General features: G+C 43.1%; 1 protein-coding gene across 4 annotated transcripts in view; it reads left to right on the top strand.

The window, feature by feature from the left end:
* Positions 1-25,377, top strand: part of LOC124036218 (semaphorin-3D-like) — a 79,521-nt gene that overhangs the window by 22,760 nt on the left and 31,384 nt on the right. For 3 of the 4 annotated variants that reach the window (XM_046350511.1, XM_046350504.1, XM_046350496.1), the window contains 6 exons: positions 5,167-5,327; positions 17,710-17,772; positions 17,893-18,012; positions 18,393-18,486; positions 19,231-19,359; positions 20,701-20,837. In XM_046350511.1, the coding sequence (XP_046206467.1) occupies positions 5,167-5,327; positions 17,710-17,772; positions 17,893-18,012; positions 18,393-18,486; positions 19,231-19,359; positions 20,701-20,837 (704 nt within the window). Of the gene's footprint in view, positions 1-3,958; positions 4,102-5,166; positions 5,328-17,709; positions 17,773-17,892; positions 18,013-18,392; positions 18,487-19,230; positions 19,360-20,700; positions 20,838-25,377 lie in introns of those variants that run through there. The other variant, XM_046350520.1, reaches the window with a different exon arrangement.

Here is a 25,377-nt window from a genome sequence, read left to right as displayed (position 1 = left end):
GCAACCCCTACTTCAACCCTTATTTCAACCTCACTGAAACCCCATTGCAACCCCTATTTCAACCCCACTGCAACCCCAATACAACCCCTACTTCAACCCCTACTTCAACCCCACTGCAACCCCTATTTCAACCCCACTGCAACCCCTACTTCAACCCCACTGCAACCCCACTGCAACCCCTACTTCAACCCCTACTTCAACCCCACTGCAACCCCACTGCAACCCCTATTTCAACCCCACTGCAACCCCTATTTCAACCCCTACTTCAACTCCACTGCAACCCCTACTTCAACCCCTACTTCAACTCCACTGCAACCCCTACTTCAACCCCTCTGCAACTCCACTGCAACCCCTACTTCAACCCCTACTTCAACTCCACTGCAACCCCTACTTCAACCCCTATTTCAACCCCTACTTCAACCCCTATTTCAACCCCTACTTCAACCCCTATTTCAACCCCTACTTCAACCCTGACCACCAAAACCTGACCTAACTCATAACCCCTAAACCCCCAACACAAATTCATCACTTACTAATTCACATCCACTACTCTAACCCCTATACAAACCCCCTCACCCCAATTCCAACTCTCACCCCATAACCCTAACCTCCTGCCCAGGCCGAGTCTCTTACAAACCCAGCAGGGCTGAAAATATATGCTCCTTTATATGTTGATAGTTTACAACATAAATACATTGTAGTACATAAATTGAGTAGGAATAATAACTGCCTTAAACACTATTTATTTAGCAAATTGGCCTGTAGAAATATGAATGCTCAGCTCTGCAGCTTGCGTTGTTTCATGCCAGTTGAAAACATGAGACATATTTTTATTTAACTAGGCAAGTCAGTTAAGAACAAATTCTTATTTACAATAATGTCCTAGGAACAGTGGGATAACTGCCTTGTTCAGGCACAGAACAACATATCTTTACCATGTCAGCTTGGGGAATTTGATCTAGCAACCTTTCGGTTACTGGCCCAACGCTCTAACCACTTAAGCTACCTGCCACCCCATATAATTCAGCAAAACTAACATATTACGGTCATTTGTTTATTGGACCAAAGTGCTCACGTTAAATCCATTTATGATTATCATGAAGCATCACTTGTGTGTCCCAATCTTCATATTACGTTTGCTTTGGTCATCCAACAACATGTGGGAGGAAACAGCACAATAGCTGCTCTTACTGCTGTGTGAATAGAATATATTCAGTAGCCTGTATCACCGTTATAGCCCCTGTCTGCCCTAATAATCAGATGTGCTCATAAATGTGCTGATACTCATGGAATGGTTAGGAGATCTCAAGTTATGACGCTGCGTGCATTTCATCAAATGCTAAATAATGCACGACTGGTTATTTTCCTATGTTTGGTCCAGACTGTGTTCTCACCAGCAGCGAACCGCACCATGGTGTGAATTCAATCGGACCGAGACCACCGTTTTTGAGCGAACCACGGTGCGTTGTTTAGTGTGCTCCCGAGTGAGGATAGAATGTTCATACCAGTCCTAACGAACAGAACTAATGGGGTAAATGCACCAGAGTTCGGAAAAGCGCACCTGAAAGCCCTCTGAGAGTGTATTAACCTCTCTGGCCCCAGGGTTTGGGGTGTCAGTACAGCTCCATGTTAGGTTGCCTCTGTCAAGAGGAGTGAAGGATGAAGTCCATCAAAGCAAAATCATTCCTAATTGAACTCACACTTCAAAAACAACATCACCCCCTCTCTGAAAACACAGTTGGTAAAGTCAAATTCCATCAAAGACAATTATATCCGATTGAATGCACTCTTCCAAAACATCGTCATCCCTTTATGATCACACGCTTCAAACACACACCTCACCTCTGGCTTAATGAACTGGATTTCAGAAAGCTGATTCTCAGTGAACTTTCCTGTCAATAAACATCAGCCAATGTTTCACCTCCACTCTAACAGAGGTGAAAGAGTTCAGGATTTTCCAAGAGGGAGAACAATCATTCAAGGTCCTCTGATATCCCAGCCCTAACTCTAGAGCTCTGAAACCTGTCTCTCAGTGTCTGTGCGGATCCATCCTAAAAAATATACTGTATGGCTACAGTACTGCCGACCGTCCAATGACACACAGCAAAATTATCCAAACATAATCTTAATATTATCACAGCAGACTTTGTTATTGTTTTTGTGTGTATTTGCAAAAACCTGACGAGCTGTGATGACAGAATGAGGTGTAAATGTGCTACTGTCATACTAGTGGCTCCTTGCCAATGTACAAGAGGGGCAGTTTGGCTATAATGTAACATTATAATAGGATAATATATTAGGACAGTTTAGTTTATGAAATAATATGAGCATATATTCTACAGAGTTAAACTGACTGGCCCTCTCTCTATTAACTCATGTCAATCAGTTGTTCCATAACTCGTATTCTGACCCAGATCAGGCACTTTTATTTATAGCTAGGAATTCTATGTAACTGTAAAGCCACGTTCTCCATCTCTCTTCGCTAGAGGAACACTTCCATGTCTGGAAATGTCTGAGCCATGCTTTAGCTAATTCCTTTCTCTTGCATAGTTTGATGGGTCGATGGCTCTCTGATATGGTTTAGAACTACTGAATTTATTAAAGCACAACATATTTATATGTAAGCTGGACGAAACCCAAAGTGCAAAATAATAAAGTACTCAGGAAAACAAGCAACATTTACAATGACTGAAAAAGACAAATGACAGAGGGAGTATATATACAGTGTTAGAGTGGGGATTGGAACCAGGTGTGTGTAATGATGACTAGACAAGTCTGGCGTTGATGAGGGAAGGGCTTTTGCCAGCAGCAGGTTCGGCAGCAGCTATAGAAGGCCTGAGCTCGATAGGAGTCGGAGCCAAAGCGAAGGCTGGTGTGACACTGTCTAAAAATAATGTTTAACATGGCATTGATTTAGTTTTACGGAAGATCTCAAGGTTTTAACGCCACGATCTAATTAACTTCAGACTATCTACAGAATATAAGTAAGATTTAAACTAACTTTCTGCTAACCTTAACCTTAACCCTGATCCTTAACCTTAACCCTTATCCTTAACCCTTATCCTTAACCCTTATCCTAACCCTAGCCTTAACCCTTAGTTAACCCTTATTCTAAACCTAACCCTAACCTTAGCAAGCAGTTGCTTATCAACATATAGTTTGTTGATAGTATGACCATCTGTAGACATCTCCAAATAAAGTGTGACCAAACTATAATGTATTTCCCTTCAGGATATCCATATGTCTATCATAAGCAGACACATCTTTGTTTCTGTCACTGTTGATTCCCATCCTCAGAAAACTGGATAGGGAGGAAAGGAAGACTTTTGGTCAGCATAGTTACCACACCCTGGGCTGTGGCACTGTAGCTGTCACACGCACACACACACACACCAGTCCATCAGTGGGATTATCTCAAGGCCTGATGCTAGCCGCTGCCAAGCGTGATATGCTATCTAACTCAAATAAACTAGTAATCAGGGGCTGCTGAATGCCCCCCTCCCCTGAATCAGGGGGGGGATGACTAGAGCCCAGAGCCCAGAGCCCAGAGCTCTAAGCTAAGTGCTAACAGCGATGCTAAGCAAGGTCTATCCCTGGGTTCCCATTGCTGTGTGTTTACAGTGCAGATCACAGAGTTAACCAAGGGCTAGCACGGACGACCTCTCGGGAGGTTTAGTGTGGAGAGGGCAAAAGGGCTATGCATGCATGTATGTGTGTGTGTTTGTGATAAATAGAGAGAAAGAGATAAATGATTGTGCGAGTGTGTAGGAGGAGATATTAGGGGTTGAGGGAGGGGTATGAAACGTTAAATACTGGTTGTGAGTAACCCCCCACCCCCCACCCACCCACACAAACACACACAGACTGAGATCTCTGGAGTCACCAGCCTTCATTCACCCAGCACAGAAACAAAGTCAACATCACCTCAATGTGGGAGAGTCAGGGTAAAGGTTGTGAGGTTGTGTGAGGTTGTGTGTGTGTGTGTGCGCGTGTGCATGTGCGAGCATGTGCTTGAGTCTGGATCAGATAAGAGAAGTAAAATACCATGTTACCTACGGTGGTTTTGGGTAGAAAAGTGCCCTCCTCCCAAGTCTGGATCAGGTAAGAGAAGTAAAATACCATGTTACCTACGGTGGTCTTGGGTAGAAAAGTGCTCTCCTTCTTGAAAAATGTAGTCAATGTATGTGCTGTATAAAATAACGTTTGCAACAGCATTCGACCTATGGAGTGATTAGAACAGGTTTGATTATTTGATTGTTTTTCACTGTAGAAAAAGTATTAATGGATGAGCAAGAGATATTTAAGGTTGACTTAGGGGTGGAGGGCAGGCGCTAAGGTGTATGGGTTACGTCACGTGCACACAGGTTATTACCGTACTGTACATTTTACATAGTCTTCACAATCCATGGGCCGCATCACAACAAAATCAATCAGGCTACACGTTAGCAACTTCTTCGGTGGTTTACTACTGGTGCCACACGGCAAAGCAACACATACGGCAAAGCAACAAACAAGTAAACCGTGAGACAAGAGATTAGAACAGTTCATGCCAATACACACATTCCCTTGCCCTACCAGGTTCAGTAAACCATGTGTATTCTATGAATTCTAGACGTACCAAACCAAACTTTTTCCATGCATTAGAATGTGTGTATCTAAGTCTGCTGTGTATCTTTCTCTCCTGCTTGCTCTCTCTCTCTCACTCTCGCTCTCTCTCACTTTCACTCTCGATCTCTCTCTCCCTCTCTCTCTCTCACTCGCTCTCTCTCGCTCTCTCTCACTTTCACTCTCGATCTCTCTCCCCCATCTCTCTCTCTCGATCTCTCTCTCCCTCTCTCTCTCTCTCGATCTCTCTCTCCCTCTCTCTCTCTCTCCCTCTCTCTCTCTCACTCTCAATTCAAGGGATGTCATTGACATGAGAAACATATGTTTACATTGCCAAAGCAAGTGAAATGGATGAATAAAAGTGAAATAAACAATAAATATTACACTCACACAAGTTCCAAAAGAATAAAGACTTTTCAAATCTCTCTCTCTCTCTCTCTCTCTCTCTCTCTCTCTCTCTCTCTCTCTCTCTCTCTCTCTCTCTCTCTCTCTCTCTCTCTCTCTCTCTCTCTCTCTCTCTCTCTCTCTCTCTCTCTCTCTCTCTCTCTCTCTCTCTCTCAGTGCTGATCCAGGGTGGTAGTGTATCAGTGTTCCTGAGTCCTACTGACGGTCTCCATTCCCACTCTGTGTTGTTGGATGAGGAGAGAGGCAGGCTGCTGCTGGGAGCCAAAGACTCAGTCTACCTACTGGACCCTGACAACCTCAGCAGAGCCCCCAGGAAGGTCTGCTTAATAAGCTACACCAGCAACCATTGACTTTATTATGCAGGGAGTTTGGGGGAGCTATCTTTATCCAAATAGCTTAATACAGTACATGGAATTGTTTGGGGAAGGACAATCGAGAGCTTGGGACTATAAGGTTCTATGTGAGAAAATTGGCTTTAAAGTTCCAAACCCTCGTTAGTTTGAATCGTATCAGCAATTTTGATCTTGCATTCTTTTGAACTTAACAACATTGAGTTTGGGTGTTCCTAGTACTATATAGGTAGAGAACAATAAACAGAACAAGGCTGTATCAATAACTCAATATTGACAAAAATTTAGATAGAAATAGTCCCAAGCTCTCGCAACATGAAAAGTACATATCTAAGCCAGCACAGTATAATTTGGATCACCACGGTAATGTGAAAAAGGTATGAGCTGCACATATAGGAAACAGCCTTAGAATCTCTCCCCAGCAGAAAAGCCCTGGGCAGAACTCAAGTGTTAACAGCTGACTAGCTATTACCGCCTGCAGACACAATCTGCCACATCTCAGACCTGCCACACCTCAGACACTCATGGAATTACCCAACAATTACCCACTTTCCGATAAGCTCACATCCGAATGTTCCATGGAATCATTACTAGATACTAGATTTAGTTTCCCATCATTATATCTGTCATTTAAACAGTCATTTAAACAACTATCAAATCAAAGTTTATTTGTCACGTGCGCCGAATACAACAGGTGTAGACCTTACAGTGAAATGCTTACTTACAGGCTCTAACCAATAGTGCAAAAGAAAAAGATGTGTGTGTGTGTGTAGGTAAGTAAAGAAATGAAACAAGAGTAAAAAGACATTTGAAAATAACAGTAGCAAGGCTATATACCTGTTAGACACCGGTTAGTCAGGCTGATTGAGGTAGTATGTACATGTACATTTACATTTACATTTAAGTCATTTAGCAGACGCTCTTATCCAGAGCGACTTACAAATTGGTAGATGTGGTTAAAGTGACTATGCATATATGATGAACAGAGAGTAGCAGTAGCATAAAAGAGGGGTTGGCGGGTGGTGGGCGGGACACAATGCAGATTGCCCGATTAGCCAAGGTGCCGGAGCACTGTTTGATCGGGCCAATTGAGGTAGTATGTACATGAATGTGTAGTTAAAGTGACTATGCATCTAAGATAAACAGAGAGGGGTTGGGGGGCGGCACACAATGCAAATAGTCCGGGTAACCATTTGGTTACCTGTTCAGGAGTCTTATGGCTTGGGGGAAAAACTGTTGAGAAGCCTTTTTGTCCTAGACTTGGCACTCCGGTACCGCTTGCCATGTTGTGGTAGAGAGAACAGTCTATGACTGGGGTGGCTGGGGTCTTTGACAATGTTCAGGGCCTTCCTCTGACACCGCCTCGTGTAGAGGTCCTGGATGGCAGGCAGCTTTGCCCCAGTGATGTACTGGGCCGTACACACTACCCTCTGAAGTGCCTTGCGGTCGGAGGCTGAGCAATTGCCCTACCAGGCAGTGATGCAACCGGTCAGGATGCTCTCGATGTTGCAGCTGTAGAACCTTTTGAGGATCTCAGGACCCATGCCAAATCATTTTTAGTTTCCTGAGGGGGAATAGGCTTTGTCGTGCTCTTCACGACTGTCATGGTGTGTTTGGACCATTATAGTTTGTTGGTGATGTGGACACCAAGGAATTTGAAGCTCCCAACCTGCTCCACTACAGCCCCGTCGATGAGAATAGGGACGTGCTCGGTGCTCCTTTTCCTGTAGTCCACAATCATCTCCTTAGTCTTGGTTACGTTGAGGGATAGGTTGTTATTCTGGCACCACCCGGACAGGTCTCTGACCTCCTCCCTATAGGCTGTCTCGTCGTTGTCAGTGATCAGGCCTACCAGTGTTGTGTCATCAGCAAACTTAGTGATGGTTTTGGAGTCGTGCCTGGCCATGCAGTCGTGGGTGATCAGGGAGTACAGGAGGGAACTGAGCATGCACCCCTGGGGTGCTCCAGCGTTGAGTATAAGCGTGACAGATGTGTTGCTACCTACCCTCACCACCTGGGGGCGGCCTGTCGGGAAGTCCAGGATCCATTTGCAGAGGGAGGTGTTTAGTCCCAGGTTCGTTAGCTTAGTGATGAGCTTTGCGGGTACTATGGTGTTGAACGCTGAGCTGTAGTCAATGAATAGCTTTCTCACATAGGTGTTCCTTTTGTCCAGGTGGGAAAGAGTAGTGTGGAGTGCAATAGAGATAGCATTGTCTGTGGATCTGTTTGGGCGGTATGCAAATTGGAGTGGGTCTAGGGTTTCTGGGAAAATGGTGTTGATGTGAGCCATGACCAGCCTTTCAAAGCACTTCATGGCTACGGACGTGAGTGCTACGGGTCTGTAATCATTTAGGCAGGTTGCCTTTGTGTTCTTGGGCACAGGGACTATGGTGGTCTGCTTGAAGCATGTCGGTAATAAAGACTCAATCAGGGACATGTTGAAAATGTCAGTGAAGACACCTGACAGTTAGTCAGCACATGCCCGGAGCACACGTCCTGGTAATCCATTGGCCCCGCAGCCTTGTGAATGTTGACCTGTTTAAATGTCTTACTCACGTCGGCTACGGAGAACGTGATCACACAGTTGTCCAGAACAGCTGATGTTCTCATGCATGCCTCAGTGTTGCTTGCCTCGAAGCGAGCATAGAAGTTATTTAGCTTGTCTGGTAGGCTCGTGTCACTGGGCAGCTCTCGGCTGTGCTTCCCTTTGTGGTCTGTAATAGTTTGCAAGCCCTGCCACATCTGGCGAGCTTCTGCGCCGGTGTAGTATGATTCAATCTCAGCCCTGTATTGATGCTTTGCCTCTTTGATGGTTCGTCGCAGGGCATAGCGGGATTTCTTAGAGTCCCGCACCTTGAAAGTCCCGCAGCTCTACCCTTTAGCTCTGTGCGAATGTTGCCCGTAATCCATGGCTTCTGGTTGGGGTATGTACGTACAGTCACTGTGGGGACGACGTCCTCAATGCACTTATTGAAAGCCAGTGACTGATGTGGTGTATTCCTCGATGTCATCGGAAGAATCGCGGAACATGTTCCAGTCTGTAGTTTAGCATCTGCTTCATCTGACCACTTTTTTATAGACTGAGTCACTGGTGCTTCCTGCTTTAATGTTTGCTTGTAAGCAGGAATCAGGAGGATAGAGTTGTGGTCGGATTTGCCAAATGGAGGGCGAGGGAGAGCTTTGTTCGCTTCTCTGTGTGTGGAATTTTTTTCCCTCTTGTTGCACTATGAACATGTTGATAGAGATTTGGTAGAACTGATTTAAGTTTCCCTGCATTAAAGTCTCCGGCCACTAGGGTGAGTGGTTTCCTGTTTGCTCATTTCCTTATACAGCTGACTGAGTGTGGTCTTAGTGTCAGCATCAGTCTGTGGTGGTAAATAAACAGCCACGAAAAGTATAGCTGAGAACTCTCTTGGCAAGTAGTGTGGCCTGCAATTTATCACAATATACTCTACTTCAGGCGAGCAAAATCTAGAGACTTCCTTAGATTTCGTGCACCAGCTGTTGTTTACAGATATTCACAGATCGCACCCCCTCGTCTTACCAGAGTGTGCTGTTCTATCTTGCCGGTGCAGCTTGTACCCTGCTAGCTGAATATCCATGTCGTCATTCAGCCATGATTCCGTGAAACATACAATACTAGTTTTTGATGTCCCGTTGGTAGGATATTCATGATCGTACCTTGTCTAGTTTATTGTCCAATGATTGCACGTTGGCGAGAAATATTGACTGTAACGACAGCTTTCCTAGTTGTCTTCTGCTGGTCCGGACGAGGCATCTGGCTCTTCTTCCTCTGCGTCGCTTCCTTTTGCAAATAATTGGGATGTCTGACCTGTGGGGTGTTTGGAGAATATCATGTGAGTCCTGCTTGTTGTTCATATTCATGTTGTTGAAGAAATCTTCATCTAATCCGAGCTGAGTGATCGCTCTCCTGAAATCCAGAAGCTCTTTTCTGCCGTAAGATATGGTTGCAGAAACATTATGTACAAAATCATTTACAAATATCGCGAAAAAAACACACATAATAGCACAATTGGTTAGGAGACTGTAAAACGGCGGCCATCTCCTCCGGCGCCAACCTGTCTGTGCTTGTGCTGCATATTTTCCACCTGACTACTGACACAGCTATGTGGAGTGGATCTGGGAGGAATGCAGCCTAATCAGTGATGTATTGTAGTCGTGGGAAGAGTTGTAGAGTGGATGGAATAATCAACAGTCAAGTGACGTGGTGCACTATGTTGTCTATCAGACTGTATATCTACTGACCTTGACTTTGACCTAGAATAAGACCACATACTGTACATGCACGTACACACACACACACACACACACAGCTGCAGTTGGTAGACCCATATATCAGGTTGTAGAAGTGAGTGCGTGTTAATGCAGCTGTGGTTGATCCCTGCACCAGACATTTGAGTTGATTTGATCTTAATCTCGTTGATGTAAATCTGAGTGCTGCTCTCTAAATGTTGCCTTTCTTGTTATTGATACTGATGCTGACTAGATAGTTAGACTAGAGTCTTCTGTGTGTAGAGCGGTGTGGATATATCCATGCATAAGATAAATAGACAGAAATTAGACACACTCAGACAGACAAATGGAGTGCATATTCATAGGTGTGTCTAATTTTCTTGAGTCTGTAACACATTATCTTACTGTCCTATTTCAGCTGGTAAAAAATATGATATTTACAACTATGGCTACATTGACATTTTACCATGGGTACAATGGAACTCATCATAATCCTACTTACCTGATGCAAAATGGTACCTGTTGAGAAAATGGTACTTATTTTAATGAATCCCAAACAAAACAAGTAATCACACGATATGCCAAGTTCTAAGTAAATTCCAGGTACATTTCAGATTGTGAGATCAGGCTTGACCCAATCCTCCTGTTGTGAAACCAATGTGTTGATTGATTGGTGGTATAGAATTTCTGTTTATGGGTTTCTCAAATCCAGCTCATGCCAAAATCATCTCACGTGCCCAGACCTGTACTGTACTATGGTGTACTGTAAAGTAGTGTGTACTCAGTATGTCAAATCCTAAGACATAAGGCTTGTTGTATGAATTCCATGCTGCTGGGCAATAGTATGGAATCTTAATACATTGATGGGTGTGTATGGGTGTGTATGGGTGTGTATGCATGTGTATGCGTATGTATAGTGTGTATGGGCGTGTATGGGTGTGTATGGGTGTGTATGGGTGTGAATGCGTGTGAATGCGTGTGTATGGGTGTGTATGCGTGTGTATGTGTGTGTATGGGTGTGTATGGGTGTGTATGCATGTGTATGCGTGTGTATGGGTGTGTATGCGTGTGTATGGGTGTGTATGCGTGTGTATGGGTGTGTATGGATGTATATGCATGTGTATGCATGTGTATGGGTGTGTATGCATGTGTATGGGTGTGTATACATGTGTATACATGTGTATGCGTGTGTATGGGTTTGTGTGGAGTCTGTGTAACCCCAGCGATAGCTCTCCTTGGTAGTGGGTTGGGGTGAACATGGTAAGAATATAAGCCAGTTATAACACGTGTGGCCATCGGGTAGCCGACATACAAAGGACACAGAACATTATCCCCCTTTACACATTAAGATCACTGTTAAGACAGGCTGATTCTTGTCTAGGGTTTAATAGCAGGAACCGTCACTGAGATTTACCGGGATATCCTCCCCAAACGCATTCTCTTTCCTGAGCTAACGAATGGCGAGAAACCAGTCAATTATAATCAATTATTTATATGAAATGCGTGACGTGAAATAGAACTATTAAATGAAATGATATGCAATGTCTAAATATGACTTGTCTACTGCCCTCTCCTCTGCTATCTCCATGATCAATCATCAATACTCAGGTGTGTGTGTGTGTGTGTGTGTGTGTGTGTGTGTGTGTGTGTGTGTGTGTGTGTGTGTGTGTGTGTGTGTGTGTGTGTGTGTGTGTGTGTGTGTGTGTGTGTGTGTGTGTGTGTGTGTGTGTGTGTGTGTGTGTGTGTGTGTGTGTGTGTGTGTGTGTGTGAATCCAACGTGCTGCATGCGTTGGGTTCTCCTACCATGCCAGTGCAAACAGCAAGTAGGCCTACAGGCTACATCAAATCAACGCTAGAAAGATGGCCATAGCCTGCCTCCCCAAGAATCCCACGAACATATCACAACTGGTGAGAGTATATGCCGAGAAAGAGAGGAGCAAATCAGCCTAGATGCATAAATACAAAATATGCACATGTGACATATCAACTCTGGCTTTATTCATAGGCCAAATTAGACCAGTCACCACAACACTAGCAGCCGACCATATTTACTCAACAAAAAGCCCCCAATCGAAAACATCCCTTAGGCTACTTGTATGGCTTCTATAAATGTTATTGCTTACTATAACACAACCTCTCGAAGCAGTTACTGTAAACAATCTCCATCTCATATTCAAATCTCCAAACTATCGCGTGGCACTGGCAGAGGCTTAAAATACAAACTGTTGCTGATCACAAAATGGCTTATACACTGTGTACAAACATGCTTCATTATGTTACACAAACAAAAGTGAACGCAGGGCTTACTGGTCAGATTTGTGGGCAATTGATCAACGGTGCTGAGTCTCTGCCAATGCTTATCTATTTATTTAGCCTAGAATCTGAAGTTCCTGGTGACAAAGTCACTAGCTCTCACAGTCTAAGGCTGTTTCCATGTTAATCAAACATGACATTTAGGTGTTCTTCCAAATGTCTACTTTCAAAGTGTTTAAATTAACTCCAAATGTTTAAGGTTAGGGTTGAGGTTTGACATAGGCTTAGGGCTGACTCCATTTAGTCGGCTGGTCTATTGTTCGGTTGATAGGCTGTTGGTCAACCGAGATTTCTTTAGTCAAAAAGCAACCAAAAATTATAATATTTTAGTGGTGTACAAGGCACCTGTCTGATTCACGCATGTCTGAGTGGACTGATCCATTGTGGAGGCCGTGGGGATGGCTCAGTCCATTACTAAGACGTGCTACTGAAATTGTATATGGTTATATTATGTAAGAACAATGGTGCTGATAATATTATTTTATAACAAATGCAGTTTCCCCCGCGTTGGATAGTGGCCGCTGTCTAAGGTTCTGAAACATCAGTGTGCTGTTCAATTTGCGCCTTTTCTTTCGATTTACTGGAGGCAGCAGCTGAGTTAGGAGACGAGAAAACAACACTTACCTTAATTGTCTGAGAAAAGTGAGGAGAGAGGAAAAGCCAACTTAATTAGGTCTATAATTAATAGCCTAACTGTTAAATGTGCCTGTTTTTTTTACATCATCCATATATATTACTGGTCAAAAGTTACTCATTCAAGGGTTTTTCATTATTTTTACTATTTTCTACATTGTAGAATAATAGTGAAGACATCAAAACTATGAAATAACACATATGACATCATGTAGTAACCAAAAAACAATTCAAAATGTAAATTATATTTGAGATTCTTTCTTTGCCTCGATGACAGCTTTGCACACACTTGGCATTCTCTCAACCAGCTTCACCTGGAATGATTTTTCAACAGTCTTGAAGGAGTTCCCACATATGCTGACTGCTTTTCCTCCTGCTTTTCATTCTGCGGTCCGACTAATCCCAAACCATCTCACTTTGGTTGAGGTCGGGGGGATTGTGGAGGCCAAGTCAACTGATGCAGCACTCCATCACTCCATCACTCTCCTTCTTGGGTCATTGTCCTGTTGAAAAACAAATGATAGTCCCACTAAGCCCAAACTAGTTGGGATGGCATATCGCTGCAGAACGGTGTGGTAGCCATGATGCTTAAGTGTGCCTTGAATTCTAAATATTTCACAGTGTCACCAGCAAAGCACCATCACACCTCCTCCATGCTTTATGGTGGGACATACACATGCGGAGATCATCCGTTCACCCACACGGCGTCTCACAAAGACATGGCGGTTGGAAGCAAAAATCAACAATTTGGACTCTAGACCAAAGGACAGATTTCCACCGGTCTAATGTCCATTGCTCGTGTTTCTTGGCCCAAGCAAGTCTTGTTCTTTAGTAGTGGTTTCTTTGCAGGAATTCGACCATGAAGGCCTGATTCACACAGTCTCCTCTGAGCAGTTGATGTTGAGATGTGTCTGTTACTTGAACTCTGTGAAGCATTTATTTTGGCTGCAATTTCCAAGGCTGGTAACTCTAATAAACTTATCTTCTGCAGCAGAGATAACTCTGGGTCTTCCATTCCTCATTGAGAGCCAGTTTTATCATAGCGCTTGATGGTTTTTTAAACATTTTGAGGTTTTGAAATGTTCCACATTGACTGACCTTCATGTCTTAAAGAAATGATGGACTGTCGTGTCTCTTTGCTTATTTGAGCTGTTCTTGCCATAATATGGACTTGGTCTTTTACCAAATAGGGCTATCTTCTGTAATTTCCCCATACCTTGTTAAAACACAACTGATTGGAAAGAAATTCCACAAATTAAATTTTAAGAAGGCACTGTTGTTTTTAATCTTTGCTCTGCTGTAATAAAGACTTTACACTTGTTTTGTTAGACCAGCCTCTGGTATTATTTATAATTTATGTAGTATTGTTTACACTGTTCCAAATTGTCAGAGATTGTATTTATAATAATAATAACCCTCATTTTCTCATGATCTCCTTCTTATTGTTATTACTGTTATTATTATGATCATCAATATAGTAAGTAATGTCGTTATCATTAGTAGGCTTAGTATGGCAGCCTTTTATAACCACCATCGAGCTGTAGGCCTGAGAGCACATCCTGTTTAGTCTTAATCCCTTAACTAATTTAGGTCTGTATTTCAATACTTATATAGGCTACTGTATCAATCAATCATTCATTCGTTGATTTGAAAGGCAATCAAGTTTTTACTTTTTTTATAATTAAAGCAACTCTTGAATAATTAGCATAAACAATTCAATTTCGGAAATTGCATTCATGACTGAATGCGACTGTTTTTAGTCTTTGCTGTAATAAAGGCTTTACAAAAAAACAGTCACTCGTTGTCATTTGTTTTTTAACACAGCGCAGCAAGTCTGAGTACAATCAAATTAATTGAGGTAGTATTCGCTTTAGTCATTTGTGTCTTAATTATTTAATTAAACAGTGCGCTTAAAGTATCAGAAAATCTCGGTGCATGTAGTTGATTTGATTAAAATACAGAGTGTGTCTATACATGGAAAAATACACATTTCAAAATGTTGATCAATCAATTGCTCAAAACAACAGATGACTCTCGGGTCGTTGTGGACAGGCCTAGATAGGCTTAAAGCAAAAATCTCAAAAACAACTTTATATTGCAGGATTCATACATGCAACCTTTGGTACCAACGTAGATGCTAATGCCCATCCGCCATCACAGCCCACAACGCCCACAATGCGCTAGAAAAATGGAAACATACATAACAGCGCTCACTGTTGCTCCTAGTGGTCGGTTTCCACTAATCTCCCAATGTGCTCAGACATGGATGCACACTGAATACTGACTTGTATCACTGGTGCCCTGGCTGCACAATAAGTTGCTTATGTAACAAGGAGTTATGTGTTCTATGGAAAATAATGAACAACGTGGAAGGTGTGTTCCATGACACACTAGCGGACCTTCAGAGTTGCACAGAGTTGATTATTTGCATTTTTGCATTATTTTCCACAGAATACATAGATTATCCCTTTTGTTCCATGGCTATAATTTAACACATTTTCCACTAGAAATGTGTTCATTTGACACTAGAAATGTGTTCAATTGCTAGTATAAATGTGTTCATTTGCTAGTAGAAATGTGTTCAGTTGACACTAGAAATGTGTTCATTTGCTAGTAGAAATGTGTTCATTTGACACTAGAAATGTCTTAATTTGCTAGTAGAAATGTGTTCATTTGACACTAGAAATGTATTCATTTGACACTAGAAATGTGTTCATTTGACACTAGAAATGTGTTCATTTGACACTAGAAATGTGTTCATTTGCTAGTAGAAATGTGTTCATTTGACACTAGAAATGTGTTCATTTGCTCGTAGAAATGTGTTCATTTGCTAGTAGAAATGTGTTCATTTGCTAGTAGAAATGTGTTCATTTGCTAGTAGAAATGTGTTCATTTGCTAGTAGAAATTTGTTCATTTGCTAGTAGAAATGTGTTCATTTGCTTGTAGAAATGTGTTCATTTGCTAGTAGAAATGTGTTCATTTGCCACTAGAAATTTGTTCATTTGACACTAGAAATGTGTTCATTTGCCAGTAGAAATTTGTTCATTTGCCACTAGAAATGTGTTCATTTGCCACTAGAAATGTGTTCATTTGCCACTAGAAATGTGTTCATTTGACACTAGAAATGTGTTCATTTGACACTAGAAATGTGTTCATTTGACACTAGAAATGTGTTCATTTGACACTAGAATACTAGAATACACTAGAATACATCCACTGAAGTAGCGAGCAACTTTACTAGATAGTTACAGTAGTTTCCTTGGTAACCAAACAAACAGACATGCTAGTTTAGCTAATCAAACCATCAGTCCTATCTTGCTATTATGAAAATCTAATTCAACAATGCCAATAATATTTTAAGCAGCTCAAACATAGAACATATAATAATGAATTGCAGCCATGTAAATGTACTGTGGTGATATACAATGTATTATAGGGAATTATAAAATGGTTGGGTCTAATCCTGAGTGCTGACTGGTTAAAAGCCCATTCCAGTAGTGCCTATTCCACAAATGACCACCAGCTAAATCTATGACATTAAATGCCTATTTGCTCTGTTCCATCTTACTGTATAATCCACTGTCTCATCAGCAAAGCCAGGCAAATTATACACTTATTCTCTACTATAACAAGCATCTAGACATTATCTCAAAATTATTTTAGACTAAGGATTAGTTTTCAAAAGCAAAGATTTGTATAATTCTCCGAAATTTGCAACATTGTTTCAATATTCAAAGTCGATCTCCACCTGTCCCATAGTAATGAACGTGTTGGAGTCGGGACAAGACAGACAGACAGGCAGCGTTTCTCAGCCAGTCAAAAACATGAACCAGCCGGAATCATTTTTATGGGTATATACAAAGAAATGTAAATTTAAAGAAAGGTTAGAGGAAACAAAGTGCAGCTAATTTGCAGTCTTTCCAGCTTGTTTGTAGTAAATGTGTTAGCTGTGTTGTTGGCTAGTTCCTCTGAACAGCAGTGTCCTGACGAGAGAGCACATTTTATATGCCAGGCGAAATATAAATGCAACAGCTGTTGTTATTCTGTCTGCACTGTTTGACGTGACTGTAAATTAGCCGTGATTGGCTAGCTAACAAGCAAGCGATACAATCCTTGCTAATGGAACATTTAAAACGAACGACAGGGTCACGTCCATAGATACAGAACAAAAAGACTGAACGACTGGGTCACATCCATAGATACAGAACAAAAAGACTGAACGACTGGGTCACATCCATAGATACAGTACAAAAGGACTGAACGACTGGGTCACATCCATAGATACAGAACAAAAAGACTGAACGACTGGGTCACATCCATAGATACAGAACAAAAAGACTGAACGACTGGGTCACATCCATAGATACAGAACAAAAAGACTGAACAACAGGGTTACGTCCATAGATACAGAACAAAAAGACTGAACGACTGGGTCGCATCTCTAGCAACTGAACCAATAGAATGAGCGACCAGCCAGCTTGGGTAGCAAAGCTAGATTTGTGTCAGGGCTATATCTTGTGAATGGATGAAATAGTTTGAATAAATTCATCAAAAATGTCAATCATTTTTTGAATATGTTGGCAACAGGTTGTATTATAAAGCCGGTGTTAAAGCCGGTGTTTGGAGGATATATTGGCACAACACCAGTGCTAATACGAATGTCATTTTCACTACTCTAATGACCTCCTAATATTTTACCAGTCGGCCAGCAACGCTTCATAGGCCTTTGTTAAAACTGGGCTACATCAATTAAATAGTGTGGTGACTTTGAGAGAACTTTGAGTTGATTAAATTGCAACGAATACAACAAGAATCCGTTAGATTCATTTGTATATTTTTCCATGTACAGTGGTATAATCATGTACAATTTTTCCATTGGTTTTATATGCTTTTAAATAGCACTTCTGGTTTTAACCAGAATACCGGGATTCCCGGTAATTTCTTGACATTTTCTCGGGAAGAACAATTGGTCAATTCTCTGGAAAAAAAATCTGATTTAAGTACATTTTCTTCTGTGAGGGTTTTGTGCAGTATGCTTTGTTCTTATGTGTTGTGTGATATGGTTTTGGTAGCATCTGTTGTAGGATCAGGGTTATTATTTGAAGTGTGTGTTCTCTTATGTAAACTTCCCTGTCTATCTGTTCCCAGATCAGCTGGCCATCCTCCAGAGACACAGTGGAGATGTGTAAACTGGCAGGCAAGAACGCTCAAGTGAGAAAACCTGGAAAATGTCTGGCCTGACAGTAAAATCTCTATTCAGACCACTAATTAAAATATAGTTTGTTTCTGTCTGTGTCTCATTGGTTCTTCTCCTCTGCTTCTCTCTCTCAGTTGGAGTGTGCCAACTTTGTGCGTGTGCTCCATAACTTTAACCATACCCATGTGTATGCCTGTGGGACAGGAGCCTTCCACCCGATATGTGCCTTCATTGAGATCTCAGGACGCAGAGTGGTAAGGGTCAGGGAGAATTATACATGCATGGACATACACATTCATACACGTACACACACATAGACACCCATACACCACAGACAGACAGACAGACAGACAGACAGACAGACAGACAGACAGACAGACAGACAGACAGACAGACAGACAGACAGACAGACAGACAGACAGACAGACAGACAGACAGACAGACAGACAGACAGACAGACAGACAGACAGACAGACAGACAGACAGACAGACAGACAGACAGACAGACAGACAGACAGACAGACAGACAGACAGACAGACAGACAGACAGACAGACAGACAGACAGACAGACAGACAGACAGACAAACTGCATTCCTTACTGCTTACACAGTCTCTCTCTGTCTCTCGTTCCAGGAGGGTGTGTTCAAGTTGTTGTCTGGTACAGTGGAGTCCGGAAGGTTGAAATGCCCTTACGACCCCTGGCAACCTTTCACGTCTGTCCTCACAGGTCAGACCACACCCCTACCATCTGACAGTTTATCACCTCCACCCTGACACCATCCTACTACAACCACATGCAGCCCTACATTTCCACTCTCTCCTCTCCTGGTGATCAAAGCCCCTGTACACCACTCATGTACTCTCACACTCTAGGGCCCTACTCTCTGTTTTGAATATCTAAGAAAAAAAGCAAAGCGCTCTTGTCCAGATCAGTGTCTCTTGCAGGGATAATTATTTCTTAATGTAATAAACAAACGTACTTGGCATGAAACTATAAACACTCAGACTCAGAGTGTGTGTTTCTGTGACCCCCTGTCTCCCTCATGACTCTCTCTGCTATCCCAAAGGTGCGTGCGTGCGTGTGTGTGTGTGTGTACATGTTCATGCTTGTGTGCATGTTGTTTTGATGAAGTAAGACAGAGTGAATTCAGCAAGACATCGTCATCTAAGCCAACTCCTAAATGATCTGAAACATTGTTGTCAAGGCTAGATTCATGGAGACATGTTTGCTCTGCCTATCTTCTTACAGAAAACTGATTACAGAGACATCATCTCATGCCAAAGAATGTCATATTACTGAAAGTATGAGGCACAGCTTAAAGACAGATTGTCTGATTGTGTTTGTTCAGGTTTGTTGTCTTGTTTTTATCAGAATTGGGTTTGTTACTGTAATTGGTTCACATTACAGTTGTACTTGACGCTCATTCTCATTGGTCAAGGTCTAACCCTCTTTGTCTCTGATTGGTTGCAGACCAGTTCATGTATGCTGGCACGGCATCAGACTTCCTTGGTAAAGACACAACGTTCACCCGCTCCTTGGGCCCACCCCCTGACCAGCACTACATACGTACTGACATCTCAGAGGACTACTGGATCAACGGTACACGCACACACAGGCACACACGCATACACAGACACAGACAGACACACACACAGGCAAACGACACAGACAAACATACACACGTATTGTAGAGCTATGAGTTATAAGCGTGTAGAGCCATTCATTATGACATTACATTATTTCTCACTAACTGTTGGCCTGGTTCTTTTGACTACATCCTTCCTCTCAGTACACAAAGATTGTTTGAAGTAGGTGAGTTCATTCATAACCTAATTTTGTCATTAAGTGTTTCACTTCCCAGTCTTTACATTGATACACAGAGCTGCTTTGTGTTCTCAAGGTGCGATAGATGGAGGTTATTGTCAATCCTTCCACAAAATAAACAATACAGTTATTCATGTTTGACTTTTACAAGACACCACACTTACTGAAGAGCTACAGCACACACACTTACTGGGGAATTGACAGTGTGTCACACAGTTTACAGGGCCCTAGTCTAGACAGACAGTACACAGGGCCCAAGTCTACACAGACAGTTCACAGGGCCCTAGTCTACACAGACAGTTCACAGGGCCCTAGTCTACACAGACAGTTCACAGGACCCTAGTCTACACAGACAGTTCACAGGGCCCTAGTCTACACAGACAGTTCACAGGGCCCTAGTCTACACAGACAGTTCACAGGGCCCTAGTCTACACAGACAGTTCACAGGGCACTAGTCTACACAGAAAGTACAAGGGGCCCTAGCCTACACAGACAGTACAAGCACTATTCTATGATGCTCTCTCCTCTATGTCTGTCATGGATCATCAAGTTGCCAGCAGTTTACTCCTCTCACACACCATCCACATTTCACAGCCAGAAGCGGGGTGTGTGTGAGATCTCTGGAGTGATGCTGTCACTCAGTGTGTGTGTGTGTGTGTGTGTGTGTGTGTGTGTGTGTGTGTGTGTGTGTGTGTGTGTGTGTGTGTGTGTGTGTGTGTGTGTGTGTGTGTGTGTGTGTGTGTGTGTGTGTGTGTGTGTGTGTGTGTGTGTGTGTCAGGGGTTCTAGAATATCTTATCTAGCGTACAGTAATAGTAACTCTGTGTAATATGTTGTGAGTGTGTATGTATTTGCGCAGGCCTAAATTAGCCTATTCTAAGGAATCCTCCCAGAGGCTTTGGTTAAATTCCTCAGTGCACAGTCACATACTTTCTTTCTCACTCTGTTTCATTCCTTTCCTCTGTTCCAAGGCTCTGTCTGGAGTTATTTTATTATTCATAACTCAGGGTACTCAGAGGAGACAAAATAATAATAAAATAAGACACTCTGCTGTGTCCACAGGGTCAAGCTGTAAGTATGAACAATGTTGCACTTATAACTCCCCCCCCTCTCTCTAGAGGCCAGGTTTGTATCAGCCCATCCTGTGTCAGACACCTACAACCCAGACGATGACAAGATCTACTTCTTCTTCCGCGAGTCATCACGTGACGGCAACGATAAGAGTGTCCTGTCCCGCGTGGCACGCGTCTGCAAGGTGAGATGGGGGAGAGGTGTAGAATGGTGAAGGAAGGTGAGTGAGGGATGTTTTGAGAGGAGGTCAGGGAAGAGACGAGGAGGAGGACAGACATCTAACAGAACGAGTGTACATTGATAGATCTATTTCCTCTACTACAGAACTGGCCTCTCCACAGATGTGCTTAAATCCCCCTGGGACAATACCTCCTAGTACATTCCTCTTGTTTAGTCTGCCAACAGAGGAATGGACTTATTGGTGGTCTTACTGACAGGGCAGTCGAAGGTCTGGTCCCAAGACAGTTTAGGAGTAAGAATGAAGTAGGACAGTAGGCTAGTTGGTCCAGTACCATTTGGGTCCTGCTCCACCCCTACTTTTTCTTTATGCTCTACCTCTAGTCCCTTCCTGTAGCCCAAACCCCCAGCTTTAACTCCTTCCATGTTCACAGTTCTTTAAATTCCTTAAATTAAGCAAAGCAGACTGCATAATTGTCTTGTTTTTTAAATTTATGGATAGCACACTCCAACACTAAGACATTATTTACAAATTAATGATTTGTGTTTAGTGAGTCTGCCAGATCAGAGGCAGTAGGGATGACCAGGAATGTTCTCTGTTTAGTGAGTCTGCCAGATCAGAGGCAGTAGGGATGACCAGGAACGTTGTCTGTTTAGTGAGTCTGCCAGATCAGAGGCAGTAGGGATGACCAGGAATGTTGTCTGTTTAGTGAGTCTGCCAGATCAGAGGCAGTAGGGATGACCAGGGATGTTGTCTGTTTAGTGACTCTTCCAGATCAGAGGCAGTAGGGATGACCAGGGATGTTCTCTGTTTAGTGACTCTTCCAGATCAGAGGCAGTAGGGATGACCAGGGATGTTGTCTGTTTAGTGACTCTTCCAGATCAGAGGCAGTAGGGATGACCAGGGATGTTGTCTGTTTAGTGAGTCTGCCAGATCAGAGGCAGTAGGGATGACCAGGGATGTTGTCTGTTTAGTGAGTCTGCCAGATCAGAGGCAGTAGGGATGACCAGGGATGTTGTCTGTTTAGTGAGTCTGCCAGATCAGAGGCAGTAGGGATGACCAGGGATGTTGTGTGTTTAGTGACTCTTCCAGATCAGAGGCAGTAGGGATGACCAGGGATGTTGTCTGTTTAGTGACTCTTCCAGATCAGAGGCAGTAGGGATGACCAGGGATGTTGTCTGTTTAGTGAGTCTGCCAGATCAGAGGCAGTAGGGATGACCAGGGATGTTCTCTGTTTAGTGACTCTTCCAGATCAGAGGCAGTAAGGATGACCAGGGATGTTGTCTGTTTAGTGACTCTTCCAGATCAGAGGCAGTAAGGATGACCAGGGATGTTGTCTGTTTAGTGACTCTTCCAGATCAGAGGCAGTAGGGATGACCAGGGATGTTGTCTGTTTAGTGACTCTTCCAGATCAGAGGCAGTAGCGATGACCACGGATGTTGTCTGTTTAGTGACTCTTCCAGATCAGAGGCAGTAAGGATGACCAGGGATGTTCTCTGTTTAGTGACTCTTCCAGATCAGAGGCAGTAGCGATGACCAGGGATGTTGTCTGTTTAGTGACTCTTCCAGATCAGAGGCAGTAAGGATGACCAGGGATGTTCTCTGTTTAGTGACTCTTCCAGATCAGAGGCAGTAAGGATGACCAGGGATGTTGTCTGTTTAGTGACTCTTCCAGATCAAAGGCAGTAAGGACGACCAGGGATGTTCTCTGCTTAGTGACTCTTCCAGATCAGAGGCAGTAGCGATGACCAGGGATGTTATCTGTTTAGTGACTCTTCCAGATCAGAGGCAGTAAGGATGACCAGGGATGTTGTCTGTTTAGTGACTCTTCCAGATCAGAGGCAGTAAGGACGGGATGTTATCTGTTTAGTGACAGATCAGGATGTTCTCTGTTTAGTGACTCTTCCAGATCAGAGGCAGTAGGGATGACCAGGGATGTTCTCTGTTTAGTGACTCTTCCAGATCAGAGGCAGTAAGGATGACCAGGGATGTTCTCTGTTTAGTGACTCTTCCAGATCAGAGGCAGTAGGGATGACCAGGGATGTTCTCTGTTTAGTGACTCTTCCAGATCAGAGGCAGTAAGGATGACCAGGGATGTTCTCTGTTTAGTGACTCTTCCAGATCAGAGGCAGTAGTGATGACCAGGGATGTTGTCTGTTTAGTGACTCTTCCAGATCAGAGGCAGTAGGGATGACCAAGGATGTTGTCTGTTTAGTGACTCTTCCAGATCAGAGGCAGTAGGGATGACCAGGGATGTTCTCTGTTTAGTGACTCTTCCAGATCAGAGGCAGTAAGGATGACCAGGGATGTTCTCTGTTTAGTGACTCTTCCAGATCAGAGGCAGTAGCGATGACCAGGGATGTTGTCTGTTTAGTGACTCTTCCAGATCAGAGGCAGTAAGGATGACCAGGGATGTTCTCTGTTTAGTGAGTCTTCCAGATCAGAGGCAGTAGCGATGACCAGGGATGTTGTCTGTTTAGTGACTCTTCCAGATCAGAGGCAGTAGGGATGACCAGGGATGCTGTCTGTTTAGTGACTCTTCCAGATCAGAGGCAATAGGGATGACCAGGGATGTTGTCTGTTTAGTGACTCTTCCAGATCAGAGGCAGTAGTGATGACCAGGGATGTTGTCTGTTTAGTGACTCTTCCAGATCAGAGGCAGTAAGGATGACCAGGGATGTTCTCTGTTTAGTGACTCTTCCAGATCAGAGGCAGTAGGGATGACCAGGGATGTTCTCTGTTTAGTGACTCTTCCAGATCAGAGGCAGTAAGGATGACCAGGGATGTTCTCTGTTTAGTGACTCTTCCAGATCAGAGGCAGTAAGGATGACCAGGGATGTTGTCTGTTTAGTGACTCTTCCAGATCAGAGGCAGTAGTGATGACCAGGGATTTTCTCTCGATAAGTTTGTGAATTGAACCATTTTCTGTCCTGCTAAGCATTAAAATTGTAACTTTTGGGTGTCAGGGAAAATGTATGGAGTAAAAAGTACATTATTTTCTTTAGGAATGTAGCGAAGTAAAAGTAAAAGTTGTCAAAAATATAAATAGTAAAGTAAAGTACAGATACCCACAAACGACTTAAGTAGTACTTTAAAGTATCTTTACTTAAGTACTTTCTGGAAGTAGGGAGAGTATTTTCTGGTAGTAGGGAGACTGTCCCTGGAGTCTTCCCACTATAAAAATTCCAAGCTCTATTGCAACATTCCCAGTTTACGACTTGGGAGTAAGCTGTAAGGCCGATGAGGCAGGAGAGGGATTCCTTGTCCTGTGTCTATAGCCGACCATAAAGGGGTTCCTCTCTGGATAAATGGAATAACAGAGCTTCAGTCATCTTTGAAGATAATCCCATTTAGAAAACACTAAAGCCATTACCCCTGCATGTTCTATAATTGCATGTCTATAGTGATAGGTTAGTCTGTGGGCCAAGTTCAGAAGGGAGGTTAGTTTAGGGCCCTTGTGCTGGATAAAGGGGCCCTGTACTTTATGTATATTTGAGTACTCCTACCCTAACCCGGAGAAGGGCATTGCTTTATTGAGTAGAGCACTCAGCCAGGGGTATACATATGCTAATTGAAAAACATGCATAATTAACGAGCTTGCTCATATTTCTACTTCTTTAGATTTTCTCTCCCTTTCTCCTTCATACTGCTATTCTTGTCCTACTAAATCCTTCTATCCTATTCTCTCCTCCTTGTCAGCAATTTTCCTCTTCAGTCGTCTCGCCCTCCTTTGTCAGTTCATTCCGACCACCATCATCACGACTGTAATGAGCAGACCTCAGTCCTCTGCCAGTCAAATAATCAGAGTTTGGTCTTTATTTTAGTTTATTTAAAATGGTCTCAAACAGGAGTTTACGCGTTCAAGGTCTGTAAAATTGTTTGCAGTTGTGTTGTACTTGATATCTCAGATCTGTGGACTAGACTGTGGTTGTTCCATGGTTGCAAAACGGATTTCAGATGTATTTGTGTATTAAATCAAATCAAATCAAATCAAATTTATTTATATAGCCCTTCGTACATCAGCTGATATCTCAAAGTGCTGTACAGAAACCCAGCCTAAAACCCCAAACAGCAAACAATGCAGGTGTAAAAGCACGGTGGCTAGGAAAAACTCCCTAGAAAGGCCAAAACCTAGGAAGAAACCTAGAGAGGAACCGGGCTATGTGGGGTGGCCAGTCCTCTTCTGGCTGTGCCAGGTAGAGATTATAACAGAACATGACCAAGATGTTCAAATGTTCATAAATGACCAGCATGGTCAAATAATAATAAGGCAGAACAGTTGAAACTGGAGCAGCAGCACAGTCAGGTGGACTGGGGACAGCAAGGAGCCATCATGTCAGGTAGTCCTGGGGCACGGTCCTAGGGCTCAGGTCCAGCATGGTTGAATAATAGTAAGGCAGAACAGTTGAAACTGGAGCAGGAGCATGGCCAGGTGGACTGGGGACAGCAAGGAGTCCTCATGTCAGGTAGTCCTGGGACATGGTCCTAGGGCCCAGGCCAGTTGAAACTGGAGCAGCAGCATGGCCAGGTGGACTGGGGACAGCAA

The sequence above is a fragment of the Oncorhynchus gorbuscha genome, linkage group LG01 (assembly GCF_021184085.1).
Source record: "Oncorhynchus gorbuscha isolate QuinsamMale2020 ecotype Even-year linkage group LG01, OgorEven_v1.0, whole genome shotgun sequence".
NCBI lineage: Eukaryota > Metazoa > Chordata > Actinopteri > Salmoniformes > Salmonidae > Oncorhynchus > Oncorhynchus gorbuscha.
Note: the sequence above shows the minus strand (reverse complement) of the source record. Positions and strands in the feature narration are given on the sequence as shown.